Genomic DNA, 14,558 nt, shown 5'->3' with positions numbered 1-14,558 from the left:
CCACTAGCCCTGTATTATATTTTCTTTGGTGATCCAGGGTATATATCTTTTCTTCTTTCCCATCTGATATGCGTTGCTTCCTGCGAGATAGTTTTCTGTCTATAGCATAGTTTTCTGTATATCCCACCTTAACAAGTCAGTGATTAATATAATGTTCATCGAGGAAGTTCTGTTTAGTTTAGCTTCATAGTTCTGGTATTATAAAATGACAGTAACCATATTTTTGGAAAAAAGGAAAGAGACTGATTAATGCAACTAGACTACTTGTGTCAAGTATATGTACGTTTAGTGTCGTTTGAAATACTGATTCTCCATTTTGCTGGTTACTCTCTATTTTTATGTTTTCTTCTTTCAATGTGTCCTTTGACTCCTTGTCCTGCAATTACTCTTCCCCATAACTGTTACTGGATGATTCAAAATTCAAAAATGTATATAAGTGTTTTGTAGCTTTCTCTCCATTTACACAGATAAATGGTGGGAAGTGTTGGAATTTTGGGCTTGGCCCATTAATTATTTCAGCTATTCCAAATAAATCTCAAAGGCCCATATAAGAATGAGAAAGTTAAGTAGTGGTGCAAACCTTTAATCCCGCCTTGCTTGAGGAAGTTAAGGATGGCTAACTTAAATAGTGAGGCCATCCTTGCCTATTTAAGCTATGTGTGTGGGGATAGAAAGGAAACTCCACACGCGTGCGCTCGCTCGCCTCGCCTCGCCGGGGCGACATACGCGGGCACGCGATGTCCGCGTGAATGGTCCGCCGAAATCCGGCTTCCTTTTGCTGTTTTATTTTTTGGTTGCTTGGCTGTTGGGTTTGCAAGATATGGAAGGTCTAATCTGATTACGCCGTCTGTTGTGCTCCGTTCGCACAACCGCCGTCATCCCGTCAGCGTCGTTAGTCTTCCCGACGGCAAACGCTCAGTACGTACATTGTTATTTAGTTCAGTGTTTAATCATGTTTTTACTGCATCTTGTTACTAGTATGATAGGGTTGTTCATGCTAGTTCTAATCAAGTTCATGATCTATTTATTTCGGAATTTAATCGGACAATTGCCTAATTATTCAACAGGAAGTCGATAAATTGCTTTTGGTTGAAACAACTGTTATATTATTTCTCATAGAATAAAACTGCCTATATTTCTGTACTTAACCTTGCAAAAAAATTAGTTTAGGTAATCCTACCATTACCATGTTTAGATGTCCTCGTGCTTATACCGTAGATATGATCCTTGCTTATACTCTCAACATCAATTAACTTTCTTTGGGATACTTCTATGGCTGCGGCAAATTATGTTATTTCGTACTTCATCTACTCACTTTTATTTGAATTAATATTCCGAGCTACCTACTAAAATGCCTCAATTGTAATATATATGGCTTGACAAAACCTATGAGCTGCGTATGCCATTCAATTAGTAGTACTACTGCTGCTGTTAAGATATATATTTGCATGAGACAATTGCTATGAGTTTGCCTGTTGTTCAAACCTAATTTCTACATGGCTAGGTCTTATTTTCTACTTACAATAATATGTATGTAATCTCTGTTGCTACTATGTTCGGTTCCTTTAGTTTCCACTTTCTATCTTATGCTATATTTACTCATAAATATAAATCTATTTTATTTCGAATGAAGAAACTAATGATAGCGCGCATTATGTTCTAGTGGAAATTAAAGCCGACACTTTGCTATGCCTGAAATTTTAGATGTTGTCCGGACATGACGACTGGGCGACCGAGGAGCAACACTGAATTTGGGCTTTGGCAACCACTTGAAACCGCCAAAGTCACCGAAATACATCGAGTAGTAGACATGGACAAGTCACGCGTGCATCGTTCTTGTCAAGGGTGGCACAGGCTTCATCAGAAGACAGACCACGAGGGAGAGCCTGGTGCAGGGCCACACAACCTACGTCCTAAAGCGGCCGGAGATCGGCCTTGATGTCAACAAGCTGCAGAGGCTTGTGGAGGCATCGCTGGAACGCCACACCAGCCTGGCTTCATCATTGCGAGCCAAGTGGACTATCACACTCAGTTTTTAAAATAAAACCGTACAATGATTGAAAAAAAAATAGAAGCCATTCATCTAATAAGATCCTACAGTGGTTAATGTATGAAGTACCCTAAAATGGTTAAGATAAAGTACTTGTTACTTCCAAAATATGGGACCAAATATCAAAAAGTGGGACCGAATACTAATTTAATTTTTATATATACTTTTTATAGATCAACGGCTAGAAAAAAATTAAGGTAAAAGTACTTGAAAGTATCCATTGGTATTTTACGATCATTGTAAAAGAGCTCGCATAACTATATATATGCCAGAATCAAGTTTCATACATATATTGACGTCATAATAGAAAAATAAGCAATAATATCACGTAAAAGAGACTTAGAACAACTAAAAGGTCTATCGAAGATAAACAACTTATCCTGAAAACAACGGCTTCACACTTCACAGGTGATCGACCAGGGGTTGCATACGCCTAGAATTCAGCAACATTTTTAGAAAACTTCACATCAACTTCATCTTCTAAGTAGGTTTTAGCAAGTGTGAGTGCACTAATGGTTGATACTAAGCAAATCATTACAAAAATAAATGACATGCAAGGCTTAATCAAGGATAAAGGCCGGCGGAATAAAATGGTAAATACTTTAATTAACAGTTGAACATTAGCAACTATTTACTATTCATGTATGAAACCATCCTACAATTATAAAAAAGAAATAGATATTTGAATAAATAATTGTCTTGGAACATAAAATAACTGAACTAAAACAATAATTTTAACTAAGTAGACATGTGAGGGTCCGAGCCGCTCTTGACTGCGAGCACGGCTGATATATCAGTTTTCATTTTGCAGAGGTTGCATACTTCCACCATAAGTGTGTCTCTCTTGAAGCTCGAGTTTGCAAGGCTCTTAAACACTTCCTAGGTGAGTGGTAGGGATTCACTACGAGGCCTTTACAAAGACTCACTAACAAGTAGTAGTCCACTGAGGTTTTAGTCGCTAGACGAGTGCACCTCCCCCAAAGCGTGACGAAAATCAGATAAATGCATACACCCTTGGCAGGCAGGATACCCCTCTTAAATCTAGTCCCCCCACTTGTGCCTTTCGATAAGCTACTAACAAGCTAGAGAAATCTAATTAATTAGCCAAGAGCTGAGCCATATTGTTTTTGTGATTGCACTGTTTTTTGGGGTGGTTGCTCCATGGTTGATTTTAATTAACTTCCCAAAGTTATCATATTGTTCCAAAAGATATCAAGTATAGCATCATGTCTCAAGTACCATTGTTGTAAAGCACCCACAATCCTGGTTCAACAACTAAGAAAACTACCAAAAGATTTTATAAAAGTAACCCAACTATTCAAGGACAATAATATCTTCTCAGAGTCTTCAACACTTGCTTTTAAAACTCTTCATCTTCACAGCTCTCAAACTGCACACCTTCTACTCACAACAAGCATCGGCACAAACATATAAGAAACAAGCAACATACAACTAAGAACATAGCACTAAACATAAGAAAAGCATTATAAGAACGCACTAAAGGAGAGGGCTCGGGGCTACAATCGCGAGAATACAAGAAACATTTAAAACAGAGCTATAGTTGAAAAGATACATCTATCAGAAGATTTACATTAAACCATAAAAGAAATCTATAAGGTGAGAAGAGAGAACTCCTTGGTGTGCGTGTACAAGTGAGGATGGGGGTGCTATTTATAGGTGCTAGAGGTCAGTATTTGGCCGGGGCATCACTTGTAAGCAAGAAAGGTTGGTTGACGTAACTTCCACACGAAGATGAGCTCGAGACGCTGAAATGTGGGGCCAGCCGGCCTCCCCTAGCCTGGCCGGCCCAGGGATTCCACCACTTGGCTACCGACTTTTTGTGGACAGCTTGTATTGGATTCTGGAGGTCGGTGGAAAAAGACTGGGTCCAAAACACATGATTGATAGGCCGGTCGGCCTAGATTTGGCTCATCTCGGTCCTCCGTTTCACCGACACATCAATCAACAGTTGCACATTCTTTCTCAAGGCAGTTTAGGTCTTGAAAGTGCGTTTGGACACTAAAAGTGAACCCAACCTTCCATTGCTCAAGCCTTTCGGTCTTTGTTTGTGAATTTTGGACAGAACCAAATTGAATTGGCTTGGATTTGTGCTCATGATCACTTTGGCAAAGTTTCGTGGCATGGTATGTTGAGGTGCCAGGCCGGCCGGCCTAGGTAAGGTCGGTCAGCCTGAGTTTTTCTCGGTTTTGGCTCATTTTTTGTATATAAGTTCTTGCAACCACAGCTCATCCAAAATTTGTTGTACTTGTTAGAAATAAGTAAAATATGGATAGAACATGGTGTAAAGCTCATGTTATTCCCGAAAAGTTGACGGTCAAAATGGAAAATAATGGTCATCAACAATCTCTAAATACTCTCAAATTCTTAAAGGCATTGCATGGGAAACATATGAACTGTGTCTTCTCATTTCTTGTGTGGTTCTCCGCAACATCAATGAATTTATTAAGCTCTCCACAGAAATAGGAGTCTATCATTTTTGCATTGTACGTCCACGTTCTATCCATCTCAGAACAATAACAAATAGTTTAAATGGATTAAAACAAGCAACTATTAGTTAGGAAAATATAAAATTTTTTTCTCAAAGGATAATAACCATAAATACCATTAAAAATATATTTCTCTATAAGTGTAGATATTGAAAAAAGGTATTTTGAATATTACTAAATAAGAAAGTGAAAATCAAACCTATTATTGTACCACAATATCTTGGAAAAAATCTATCATGCATGTTATAAAAATAGGAAGAAAAAAACAAATCTTCTTTTGTCTCCATAGATCTAGTAAGTAATTTACTTAGAAATGAGCTAAAACATATAGATCTAGTCCAAATGATTAGATAATATCGATCTCCTACTAAAATAGCACAACTTCTTCCAAAAGTTTGAGCCAAATCGTGTTTCAAATGGCAAATCCACACCATGGAGATCTAGAGCTAGTTACAGATAGAGCTCCATTTGAGCCACAAATCTAACAAAAGAGCTTAGGATTGACAAAGAATTAGCGTCAACTTACCTCCTAGAGGTCCAAACTTCAAGGAAATCAAGTTGAAAACATTCCCCTTTTTTTAGATATTGGGGAGCTCCACTCTCGAGCCAATAATGGAGGGTTGGAAGGAAAAAAAAGTTCAAATTTTTATTTATATTTTTAAGAGCGGACGGGGGTGAGCTATTTTTAGGGGCAGCTCAACTCCCACCCGCCTCTAAAAATATATATATAAATTGGACCCGGCTAACTTACGGCCGGCCGTAAGTTTAGCCCCCGTACGGCCCTACCTAATCTGGCAATTTCTACCTAATCTAGCAATTCCAGATTCTCTCCCACGTGCTTTTGGCGCCATCCACCAGTGGTCCCCTCCTTCAAATAAAAAAACAATTTCTGGAGTCCACTTTCCTTGTGCCACATGTCTTCACCCCGTTTAAAGTTGCTTACCCCCACACGCCACCTCCAGACACCAAAAAGTAGATTCTCTCCACTGCTCATCCATGCCTGACGAAAATGATGGCGACAAAACCAAAATTGTCCAACCAAATATGAACAGCAGTAACAAAGATTGATCGGCAAACAAAGAGAAGAAAAACAGAAACAATGAAAAGGGTACATATGCACAGATTTATTTAAGTTATTGTATCTTAGGTTTAGGGTTCATGCATAGATCTTGGTACATCTGCGTAAATATGTATGCACTGAAAATTTGCTGCAAGTTTACTGCAAGAATTTACTTCAGTTGCCCCGTGTTTCCAATCTGCTTGATGTTGTTGCCAAGTGCCGTGATCATTTGCAATTACTTTCTTCCCCAACCCAGCAAGTTAGCTTTGTGTTTACAATAGAATTGACTGCAAGAAAAAGAAAATTGAGAACATCATCATGTTAGCTTTGTTATAGTAGATTAGCTTACTCATTGTGGAAAAAATGCGATTGCAACTCAATTTTGTCCTTAATGTACTCAAGCAGATTAGCATGTTAACTTTTGCTACAGATGGAGTGTGTTTTAAAATGCTTGATAACAAAATGGGAGTAGAAGAATATGCTAATCTGCTTGATAATCAGAAAAAAATGCTTGGATAATAAAGTATTCTATTTTGACATGTAATGTACACTATGTTGCCTATAAATATACATATTATTGCCTCAAAATTGTACATATTATTGCCTGCAATGTGTGATAGAAAATAGATACTAATCTGCTTGGTAACAAAACGTGGCTTGCAGGCACCATGGACTTGAATGAGCCTCCCCAGAATTTGATTATGATTTTCTAGATGGAGTTAATGCAAATCCTTCCTATTCCACCGAACCACCAACTTTACAAGAGAAAATCATGGAGGACAAGACAACAGCATGTTGGAGGCACCCTAATTGCTGGGAGTGGTAACCAAAATGTTGATGCTTGTGCTGTTAACATCTAAGAAAGCTGCTACTGACCTACTGTTATTGATGGTGTTGTTACGGTCGGCCGTAAGTTTAGCCACCCATACATCCCTACCTAATCTGGCAATTTCTACCTAATCTAGCAATTCCAAATTCCCTCCCACGTGCTTTTGGCGCCATCCACCAGTGGTCCCCTCCTTCAAATAAAAAACAATTTCTGGAGTCCACTTTCCTTGTGCCCTGTTTCTTCACCCCGTTTAAAGTTGCTTACCCCCACGCGCCACCTCCAGACACCAAAAAGTAGATCCTCTCCACTGCTCATCAATGCCTGACGAAAATGACGGCGACAAAACCAAAATTGCCCAACCAGATATGAACAGCAGTAACAAAGATTGATCGGCAAACAAAGAGAAGAAAAACAAAAACCAAGAAAAGGGTACATATGCACAGATTTACTTAAGTTGTTGTATGGGTTTATGGTTCATGCATTGATCTTGGTACATCTACATAAATCTGTATGCACTGAAAATTTGCTGCAAGTTTACTGCAAGAATTTACTTCAGTTGCCCCGTGTTTCCAATCTGCTTGATGTTGTTGTCAAGTGCCCTGATCATTTGCAATTACTTTCCTCCCCAATCCAGCAAGTTAGCTTTGTGTTTACAGTAGAATTGACTACAAGAAAAAGGAAATTGAGAACATCAGTATGTTAGCTTTGTTACAGTAGACTAGCTTACTCATTGGGGAAAAAATGCGATTGCAACTCAATTTTGTCCTTAATGTACTCAAGCAGATTAGCATGTTAACTTTTGCTACAAATGGAGTGTGTTTTAAAATGCTTGATAACAAAATGGGAGTAGAAGAATATGCTAATCTGCTTGATAATCAGGAAAAAATACTTGGATAAAAAAGTATTCTTTTTTGGCATGTAATATACACTATGTTGCCTATAAGTATACATATTATTGCCTGTAAATTGTACATATTATTGCCTGCAATGTGTGATAGAAAATAGATACAAATCTGCTTGGTAACAAAACGTGGCTTTCAAGCACCATGGACTTGATGAGCCTCCCCAGAATTTGATTACGATTTTCTAGATGGAGTTAATGCAAATCCTTCCTATTCCACCCAACCACCGACTTTACAAGAGAAAACCATGGAGGACAACAACATGTTGGAGGCAGCCTAGTTGCTGGGAGTGGTACCCAAAATGTTGATGCTTGTGCTGTTAACATCTAAGAAGCTGCTACTGACCTACTGTTATTGATGGTGTTGTTGAGCAACTTGTAGAAGGGGTGTTGGAAGATGTGGCAGAAAAGGTTCTAGAAGACGTTTGGATAGCACCTACAGTACCATACACAGATCAGAAGTTTTCAAGTAAGCAAGAGGCAAGAGAGTTCTACAACTCATATGAAAAAACATTTGAATGAAAAAGTTGCCTAATTTGATAAATGAATTTGCCTAGATCAGAATAGTATTATTACCTAGATCAGAAAAGTATTATTGCCTACATCTGAAAACATTTAATGTAGCAATATCTGAATGAAAAGTTGCCCAATCTGATGAATTGAGTTGCCTAGATCAAAAAAGTGTTATTGCCTAGATCAGAAAAATATTTAATGTAGCAATATTTGAATGAACTATTGCTTAACCGATCAGTATCATCTACACTACAAAATTAATAACAATGCTTCTAAAAACATCACAAGTCTATAGCACAATAGCACCAAGCGTGAAAATTGATCAATAGAAAACAAAAATAACTAACATTAAAAATGTTTAAATTCGTGCAAAAATGCGAAACTAAAATGAATAATTTGCTAGTTGATTTAGCAAATATTGCCTACAAAGATGAAATTTGTGGTCCGGATGCCGTTGAGGCCTAGCCCCACTAGCAATTTTAAATAGATGAATAAGTGCAAGGTAAATTACACACCAAAGAAAATGGATGGGTTAGTACTTTTGAATGCTCTTTAACATCATAAGTATTTTGATTAATGTTCCCTAGGTATTTTAATGATATCAGTTAAGCATTTCGCGAGTTCAGTATCCTCTGTTCTAATGTGCTAATATATCTGAATTCTGAAAACAAGAATGCTAACATGACGTCATAACTCATAAGACCCAGACTGAGAGGATTGGGAGAACATTAGAGAGGTCATGGTTGCCGTGCTCTGTCCACTGTTGATATGCAGCCACCACCACCAAGTTAAAACAAATGAATGAAAATGTAATATAAATGTCTGGGAAAACAACTAAAAACATGATTCAGTTGCATGTTCTACCTGATTATGATTCTTAGAAACACAATATCTCTAGAGGATCTTGTAGAGTAGTAGCAGATTTCTTCTCAATATTCTTGACATGTTCCCTCAGAAAATCCAAAGACCTGTCAAAGTCTGCTTCAGTGCATAGGCTCTAAAAAGTTCATTACCAATAGTGTGCAAATGCTAAATCAGAATTAATATATCATGTGTACAAGTTATAAGTTACATGACATGAATAGACATGAATAGGGCATTGTCTAACCACCATTTTAACAGAAGGCCTTTGCTTCTTATCCCCAATCTACAATACTTAGTACCAAACAGGAACTAAATCACTAATATTGGTTTGTCTGAGCCTATTCTAACACTAACCAAGCAGGAACTAAATCAGTAGACCACCAACCCAAAATGGCCCATTAACAGAAGATGAGAAAAATACACTAATTGGCTAATTCCATAATAACATTATTGCCTAATTAATAATCCTTAATCAAAACCAGGAACGACAATCAACCCCAAGCCAAACCCTAGAATAGGGACCAAATCAAATTGGGGGAAAATTAGAGTGAGAGAAGAGCAACACACGAAATGTTTCGCATCGTGTAGTAGTAGTGTAAGCTAGTGTGCTTACCGGTGCGGTGCGGTCCGGAGCACGAACCATATTCCGATGGCCGCGGCAGCGCCTCCGCCATCGTCGTCCGCGGCTGTGACGGCAGGGGAAGCGGCCTCGCTGCACGGTCCGTGAAGGTGCCGACCGGCGAGCCCGCGGCGCCAGCACCGAGGGACGTCGGGACGAGGCCGAGCCGGAGCCAGTTCCCGGCGCCGCCGTTGCCGCTACTGCTCCCGCCGACGCCGCTCCCGTCGGTGCCCGCGGCTTCCTGGTACCCCGACGCTGATGAGCCAGGCAAGGTATTAACGTGGGGAGCAAATCAGCCAGGCAGAGACCCGTCCGCGCCGCCGTCACCAAGCTGCGCTGCTGATCGGAGAGAGAGAGAGACGATGAGGAGAACGGAGAATCCAGCCACCATGTGGACGAGCATGTCTACTGCTTGACACTGTAGACATACTGTGGACAGTAACCATGTGAGGGCGTGGGAAACGAGGAGAGGGAGATAAGGTTGCCTAGGGACCACGCACGTGAATGGGTCAAGAGATTTAATTTGAGTTGGCGGTGCAAAGTGGAAAAAAATCTCTCCACCCCCACAGGATATTGATGTGGGCGTAAAGTTGAACCAAATTAAGGCATGGCGGACACATGAGAAGTTCGCATACTCTAAACCTCAAAGACTCCATCATAAGAAATTATACTTTCTAATGCAAAGTGTGTTATTCACCCTGTTCGCTTGGCTACTTCTCCAGCCAGCCAACAATATTTTTCTCTCACACCACTCCAGCACTAGTATCCAGCCACCAGCCAGCCAACAGTATTTTTCTCTCACACCACTGCAACACCAGCCACCAGCACCAGCGCAGCAAACAGGGTGACTTTGGTTTATATGGCCCACTTGTATCTCTCACATTCATTCTTAATTTGCGTGAAGACTTGGAGTCTAAATAAGACTTGGAGTCTTGATTTCTCTCCCTCTCTCTTCCATAAACATACTGCCACATCAGCAAAACACAATAAGTAGGAGGCTTAGACTCCATGGTAGAGTTTGGATTGGAACTGCCCTTACCATAAAATTTTGAGCTCACTCCCTCAGCCACCTCTGAAAATGTGTGCGGGTGGGGAGAGCCGCCCCTATAAATACTATTTTTAGAGGCGGCTCAATTGTTACAATACCAGCGCCCCCATATATATAAGAACGAGTGTCTTTTTGATCCGCCTTAAAAAAAATCGAGACGTTAATACAAATTATTTTTGTACTAGTGATGCCCAATCTTCTTCCGGGACAACGGCGCTGAAGTGCGTGCCTCTGGCTGCCTCGCCCACCCGATGACATGCCCCCTCCAGATCCGCCTCACAGAGGAATCGACGCCGGCGCTTGTGTCGGCACCGCTAGCTAGCCCGTGTTTAGATGTTTTGCAAAAAAATTTTGCGATGGAATCTTTCTAATTTGAAGTATTAAATGAAGTCTATTTACAAAACTTTTTGCACAGATGGGTTATAAATCGCGAGATGAATCTAACGATGCTAATTAATCCATGATTAATTAATAATTAGCGGATGATTACTGTAGCATCACTGTTGCAAATCATGGATTAAGTAGGCTCATTAGATTCGTCTCGCGATTTACAGCTCATCCATGTAAAAAGTTTTGTAAATAGACTTCATTCAGTACTCTATGCATTTGTCGAAATATTTAATGTGACATTTTTTTGTTTAGAGGTTTATGGGGTGGAAACTAAACAGGACCCTAGTGTGAGTTCAGTGGGAAGAGGAGAACGGGAGAACGGAAAGACTACGGATAGGGGTGGAGCCGCGGAGGACAAAAAAAAAAAAAGAACGAGCTTTGGATGCCCCTCGCGTAGCCCCAAGCCCCGCGTAGGGGGATTCGAATTTCGAAACCAACGCGCACGGGCCAGGGCAAAACAAAACGCCGAAAGACGTTGGACGGACGCAGCCGACCGTTGCTGCGGGCGGCGGCCCGGGCCCACGCGCCAGTCACACACCGCCCACTCGCACGCCACTTGACTTGACCCGACCGAGGGCGGAGCGCAGAGCAGCTCTCAGTTGCGGCGCTGGATAGATCTCACCGATGGGCTGCGGCGACAGGGACGTCGTGACGGCGGCGATGGAGCGGCAGCCCTGGCGCCGCCGCCACGGATGGCAGCTCCCCCTACACCCGCTCCAGGTCCGCCCCGCCTCCGCGGAGAGCTCTCTGCCCCCTTCATCCCCGTGCCGTCCTGAGAAGCTCACCGTCGCCTCTGTTTTTCTCGCGTTCGTGTGCAGCTAGTGGGCGCGGCAGTGTTCGCGCTCCTCGTCGCCGCGTTCTACGTCGTCCTGGGACCCTACATCGGCAACACCCTCGCCGGGAACATCCTCCTCGGCGCCTTCTCCTTCTCGGTTCGCACATCTCTCCCAGCCGTGATGGCATCATCACAATTGTTTTGCCTTTCTATGCGCCCCTTCGTGTTTCTGGTGCGGAATTCCCGATCTGTTCCATCTACAGGCCATTGCGGCGGCGGCGCTCTACGTGCGCTGCACGGCAGTGGACCCGTCCGACTGGACGGAAGCGAAGAAGGACAAGCGGAAGCGGCAGCTCGCGCGGGGCGGCGGCCATGGTGGCGCGGGGAGGCTGCCGCGGCTGCGGTACGGCTACATCCTGTGGCGGTACGCGGTGCGGTTGCTGCGGCGGGTTGAGACGTGGGTCACCAACCGCTGGGTGCGGAGGAGCTACCTTGAGCAGTGGAACACCAGCGTGCAGCTCGACCCCATGCTTCCCTTCGCCTTCACCAGCCTCGACGACATCGTCTCGCCTTGCGCCACCACGGACGGTCACGACATCTCCTTCTGCCCCATCTGCGACTGCGAGGTATTGGCTTCCGTTGTTCCCCTCTGCGCATTGCTAGTGATATCGCTCTGATTGCAGCAAATGCCCTCATTTAGTCCGATGTGGATGGACTAGTTCCAAATGAATTGAATCCCGACACTGTTTGTTAAATACCATGGTTGGGAATTTTGTTATCAAGTTTGAAATGATCTTTGTGTGAAAATTCCAAAAGTTTGTAGTTTTCTTACTATGCTAAAGTGAATTCAACCCTTGCAATGCCTGTAAAATGCTGAAGTTTGGACATTTGGAGCAATGGCCCAACAATCTAAACGGGACTGAAAATATTCTACAGGTTAAATTGCGCAGCAAGCACTGCAAGACTTGTGAGCGTTGTGTTGATGGATTTGATCACCACTGCAGGGTAACTGCTAGAACTAGCATTTCATTTATAATCCCCAAATCTTGACTTGATCCCAACTCCTAGACTTCCAAATGAATTAACCTTTTATGGATTGTTTCACGTAGTGGCTGAACAATTGCATTGGAAGAAGGAACTATGCAACATTTATTCTGCTCATGTTCTTTGTCCTGTTGATGGTAGGTGCCAATAATTTATAGGAGCTTCTATTCAACTATTCATATCCAAGTTTTCTTGGGTTTGTTAACTAATAATTAGCTACACCGACCTACACTGTGATCAGCTTGTTATTGAGGGAGGAACGGCAATTGCAGTCTTCGTTCGCTGCTTTGTTGACAGCAGAGGAGTCAAAATGGAAATGGAGCACAGGCTACACATTAGACTCACAAAAGGAGCTCATGCAGCATTATCGGTAAGTAATCAGGATGCAACATGCAACTAGACGTCATTTCAGTATTAAGTTCTAAGATTAACATTTGAATTGCAAATTTTTCCATAGATGGCTTTTGTTATCTTCACATTATACAGTATCGCAGCTCTGGGTCAGCTCTTCTTCTTCCACATGGTCCTTATCAAAAAGGTGTGTAACTGGTATTGCTAGTATAATGTTCAGCAACAGACATTCATATCGATAGTTCAATAGCTGTATTAGATGCCAGGTTCAGAATTGCTGTATATCCTTTTTGCAAAGTGAAATTGAAAGCAATTGAATATCCTCACTGCAGGGCATGAGGACCTATGACTACATTCTTGCAATGAGAGAAGGAGGAGCTGCATTTGATCCATTTGAAGACTCAGATTCTGATGAGAGCATCGACTTTGACTCACCAGAGAAGCCATCTTTCCTGTCAAGGGTCTTTTGCAGAAAGGATGAAGGGAATGAAGTAAGAAACAATGAATTACTTGACTGTTGTGCTGGTATTATTCAGTGATCCTTTGATAACAAAGTTCATTTCAAATCTAAAGCAGAGTGCTCGAAAGTTGTCGATCAGGATCGAGAGCAACAAAATGGATGCATCCAGAAGGAAAGATAACATCCAAATCAACCCATGGACGTTGATTAAGATGAGCAAGGAGAAGGCAATGGCAGCAGCTGAGCATGCACGCGAGCGGATCAGACAGAAGCTGCCCACCTCACCGATGAAACCACTGCCAGTGGAGATCAAGCGTGGCCCTTTGAATCCAGAGAGAAAACACATTACAACTGGGAAGGAGATCGTGCCGGCCTTCACCAAGAGCTGGCTGTCAGGATCGCCAACAGCTGTGAGGATCTCAAGCCCCAGAAGGCGGTTCTCGGGGTCATCATCTCCGAAGCCCCAGCGGTACCGCAGCAACTTCGACCTGAGGCTGGCCGAGGTATCAAGGGAGCTGGAGACCCACATCTCGAAGCAGGTGCTGTGCTCCGTTGTCATGAAGGGTGTTGAGGACGAAGGCTCTTCGTCATAATTTACGTAGCATACTGTATGTTTACATTCGTTGAAATTTTTTGGTTCATGGTCTCTGAGAATAGTGTGCTATGCGCTTGCTTAGCCCATTGCACACACTTTTCTCAGATTCGTTTATTCGTTGAAGCCAGTGGTGTATACAAAGTTATATCTTGCTGCTTTGCTCTGCGTCGATCTCTGAACATCTGAGTACAGGAAGCAATGTGGTCTTTCTTTTCCATGAGGTAAATGAATTTCAGCGAGCATGGTCTGTCCTGTGGTTGTTCACTCCCGTTAGCTTGAGCATTTCGGCCAAATAGAAACAAGTATATGACATTGTCACTTTTTCTTTGCGAGGAATGATATTATCACATGATGTGTTGGGATCTGCTTGGCGCTGTAGCCTGTAGACAGAATCCGTCCCGCCTGGAGAAGGAGAATAGGGGTCGCATGTCCAGCTACAATTCAGTAGAAACTAGAAAAGCATCTTGATGATCGACAGGTGATATATAGAAGGTCATCAATTTTGGTTCTTGTTGCTAGTAACGCATCAGTTAGTATTTGTCTGATGAGGTT

General features: G+C 42.1%; 1 protein-coding gene and 1 long non-coding RNA gene across 3 annotated transcripts; one reads left to right on the top strand and one right to left on the bottom strand.

Annotated features, from left to right (window-relative positions):
- Positions 1 to 5,650: 5,650 nt before the first annotated feature.
- On the bottom strand, positions 5,651 to 9,786 carry LOC120699225. The gene is made up of 6 exons (XR_005685321.1): positions 9,338 to 9,786; positions 8,725 to 8,828; positions 8,542 to 8,620; positions 7,694 to 7,783; positions 6,711 to 7,111; positions 5,651 to 5,904 (listed from the first exon to the last, which is right to left on the bottom strand). It is a non-coding gene; the product is annotated as an uncharacterized LOC120699225 (long non-coding RNA).
- A 1,556-nt stretch (positions 9,787 to 11,342) lies between these two features.
- Positions 11,343 to 14,256, top strand: LOC120699224 (protein S-acyltransferase 18-like). 2 transcript variants are annotated; one of them, XM_039983137.1, is made up of 9 exons: positions 11,343 to 11,501; positions 11,600 to 11,713; positions 11,820 to 12,182; positions 12,493 to 12,561; positions 12,666 to 12,737; positions 12,842 to 12,970; positions 13,058 to 13,138; positions 13,284 to 13,442; positions 13,525 to 14,256. In XM_039983137.1, the coding sequence occupies exons 1-9, from the start codon at positions 11,406 to 11,408 to the stop codon at positions 14,002 to 14,004; spliced, it is 1,563 nt and encodes a 520-aa protein (XP_039839071.1). In that variant the 5' UTR covers positions 11,343 to 11,405; the 3' UTR covers positions 14,005 to 14,256. The 2 variants fall into 2 exon arrangements, with proteins under 2 accessions (XP_039839071.1, XP_039839072.1); XM_039983138.1 differs by having other exon boundaries at positions 11,372 to 11,501; positions 13,528 to 14,162.
- The last annotated feature ends 302 nt before the right edge of the window (positions 14,257 to 14,558 follow it).

This window comes from Panicum virgatum, chromosome 3K (assembly GCF_016808335.1).
Source record: "Panicum virgatum strain AP13 chromosome 3K, P.virgatum_v5, whole genome shotgun sequence".
In the NCBI taxonomy this organism is placed as follows: Eukaryota; Viridiplantae; Streptophyta; class Magnoliopsida; order Poales; family Poaceae; genus Panicum; species Panicum virgatum.
Note: the sequence above shows the minus strand (reverse complement) of the source record. Positions and strands in the feature narration are given on the sequence as shown.

Excerpts from the sequence above, each read along its gene's own strand:
- LOC120699224 (XM_039983137.1), top strand. The coding sequence starts at position 11,406 with ATGGGCTGCGGCGACAGGGACGTCGTGACGGCGGCGATGGAGCGGCAG. Across the intron at positions 12,738-12,841 it reads TGTTCTTTGTCCTGTTGATG|CTTGTTATTGAGGGAGGAAC; the intron begins GTAGGTGCCAAT and ends CACTGTGATCAG. Across the intron at positions 12,971-13,057 it reads GAGCTCATGCAGCATTATCG|ATGGCTTTTGTTATCTTCAC; the intron begins GTAAGTAATCAG and ends ATTTTTCCATAG.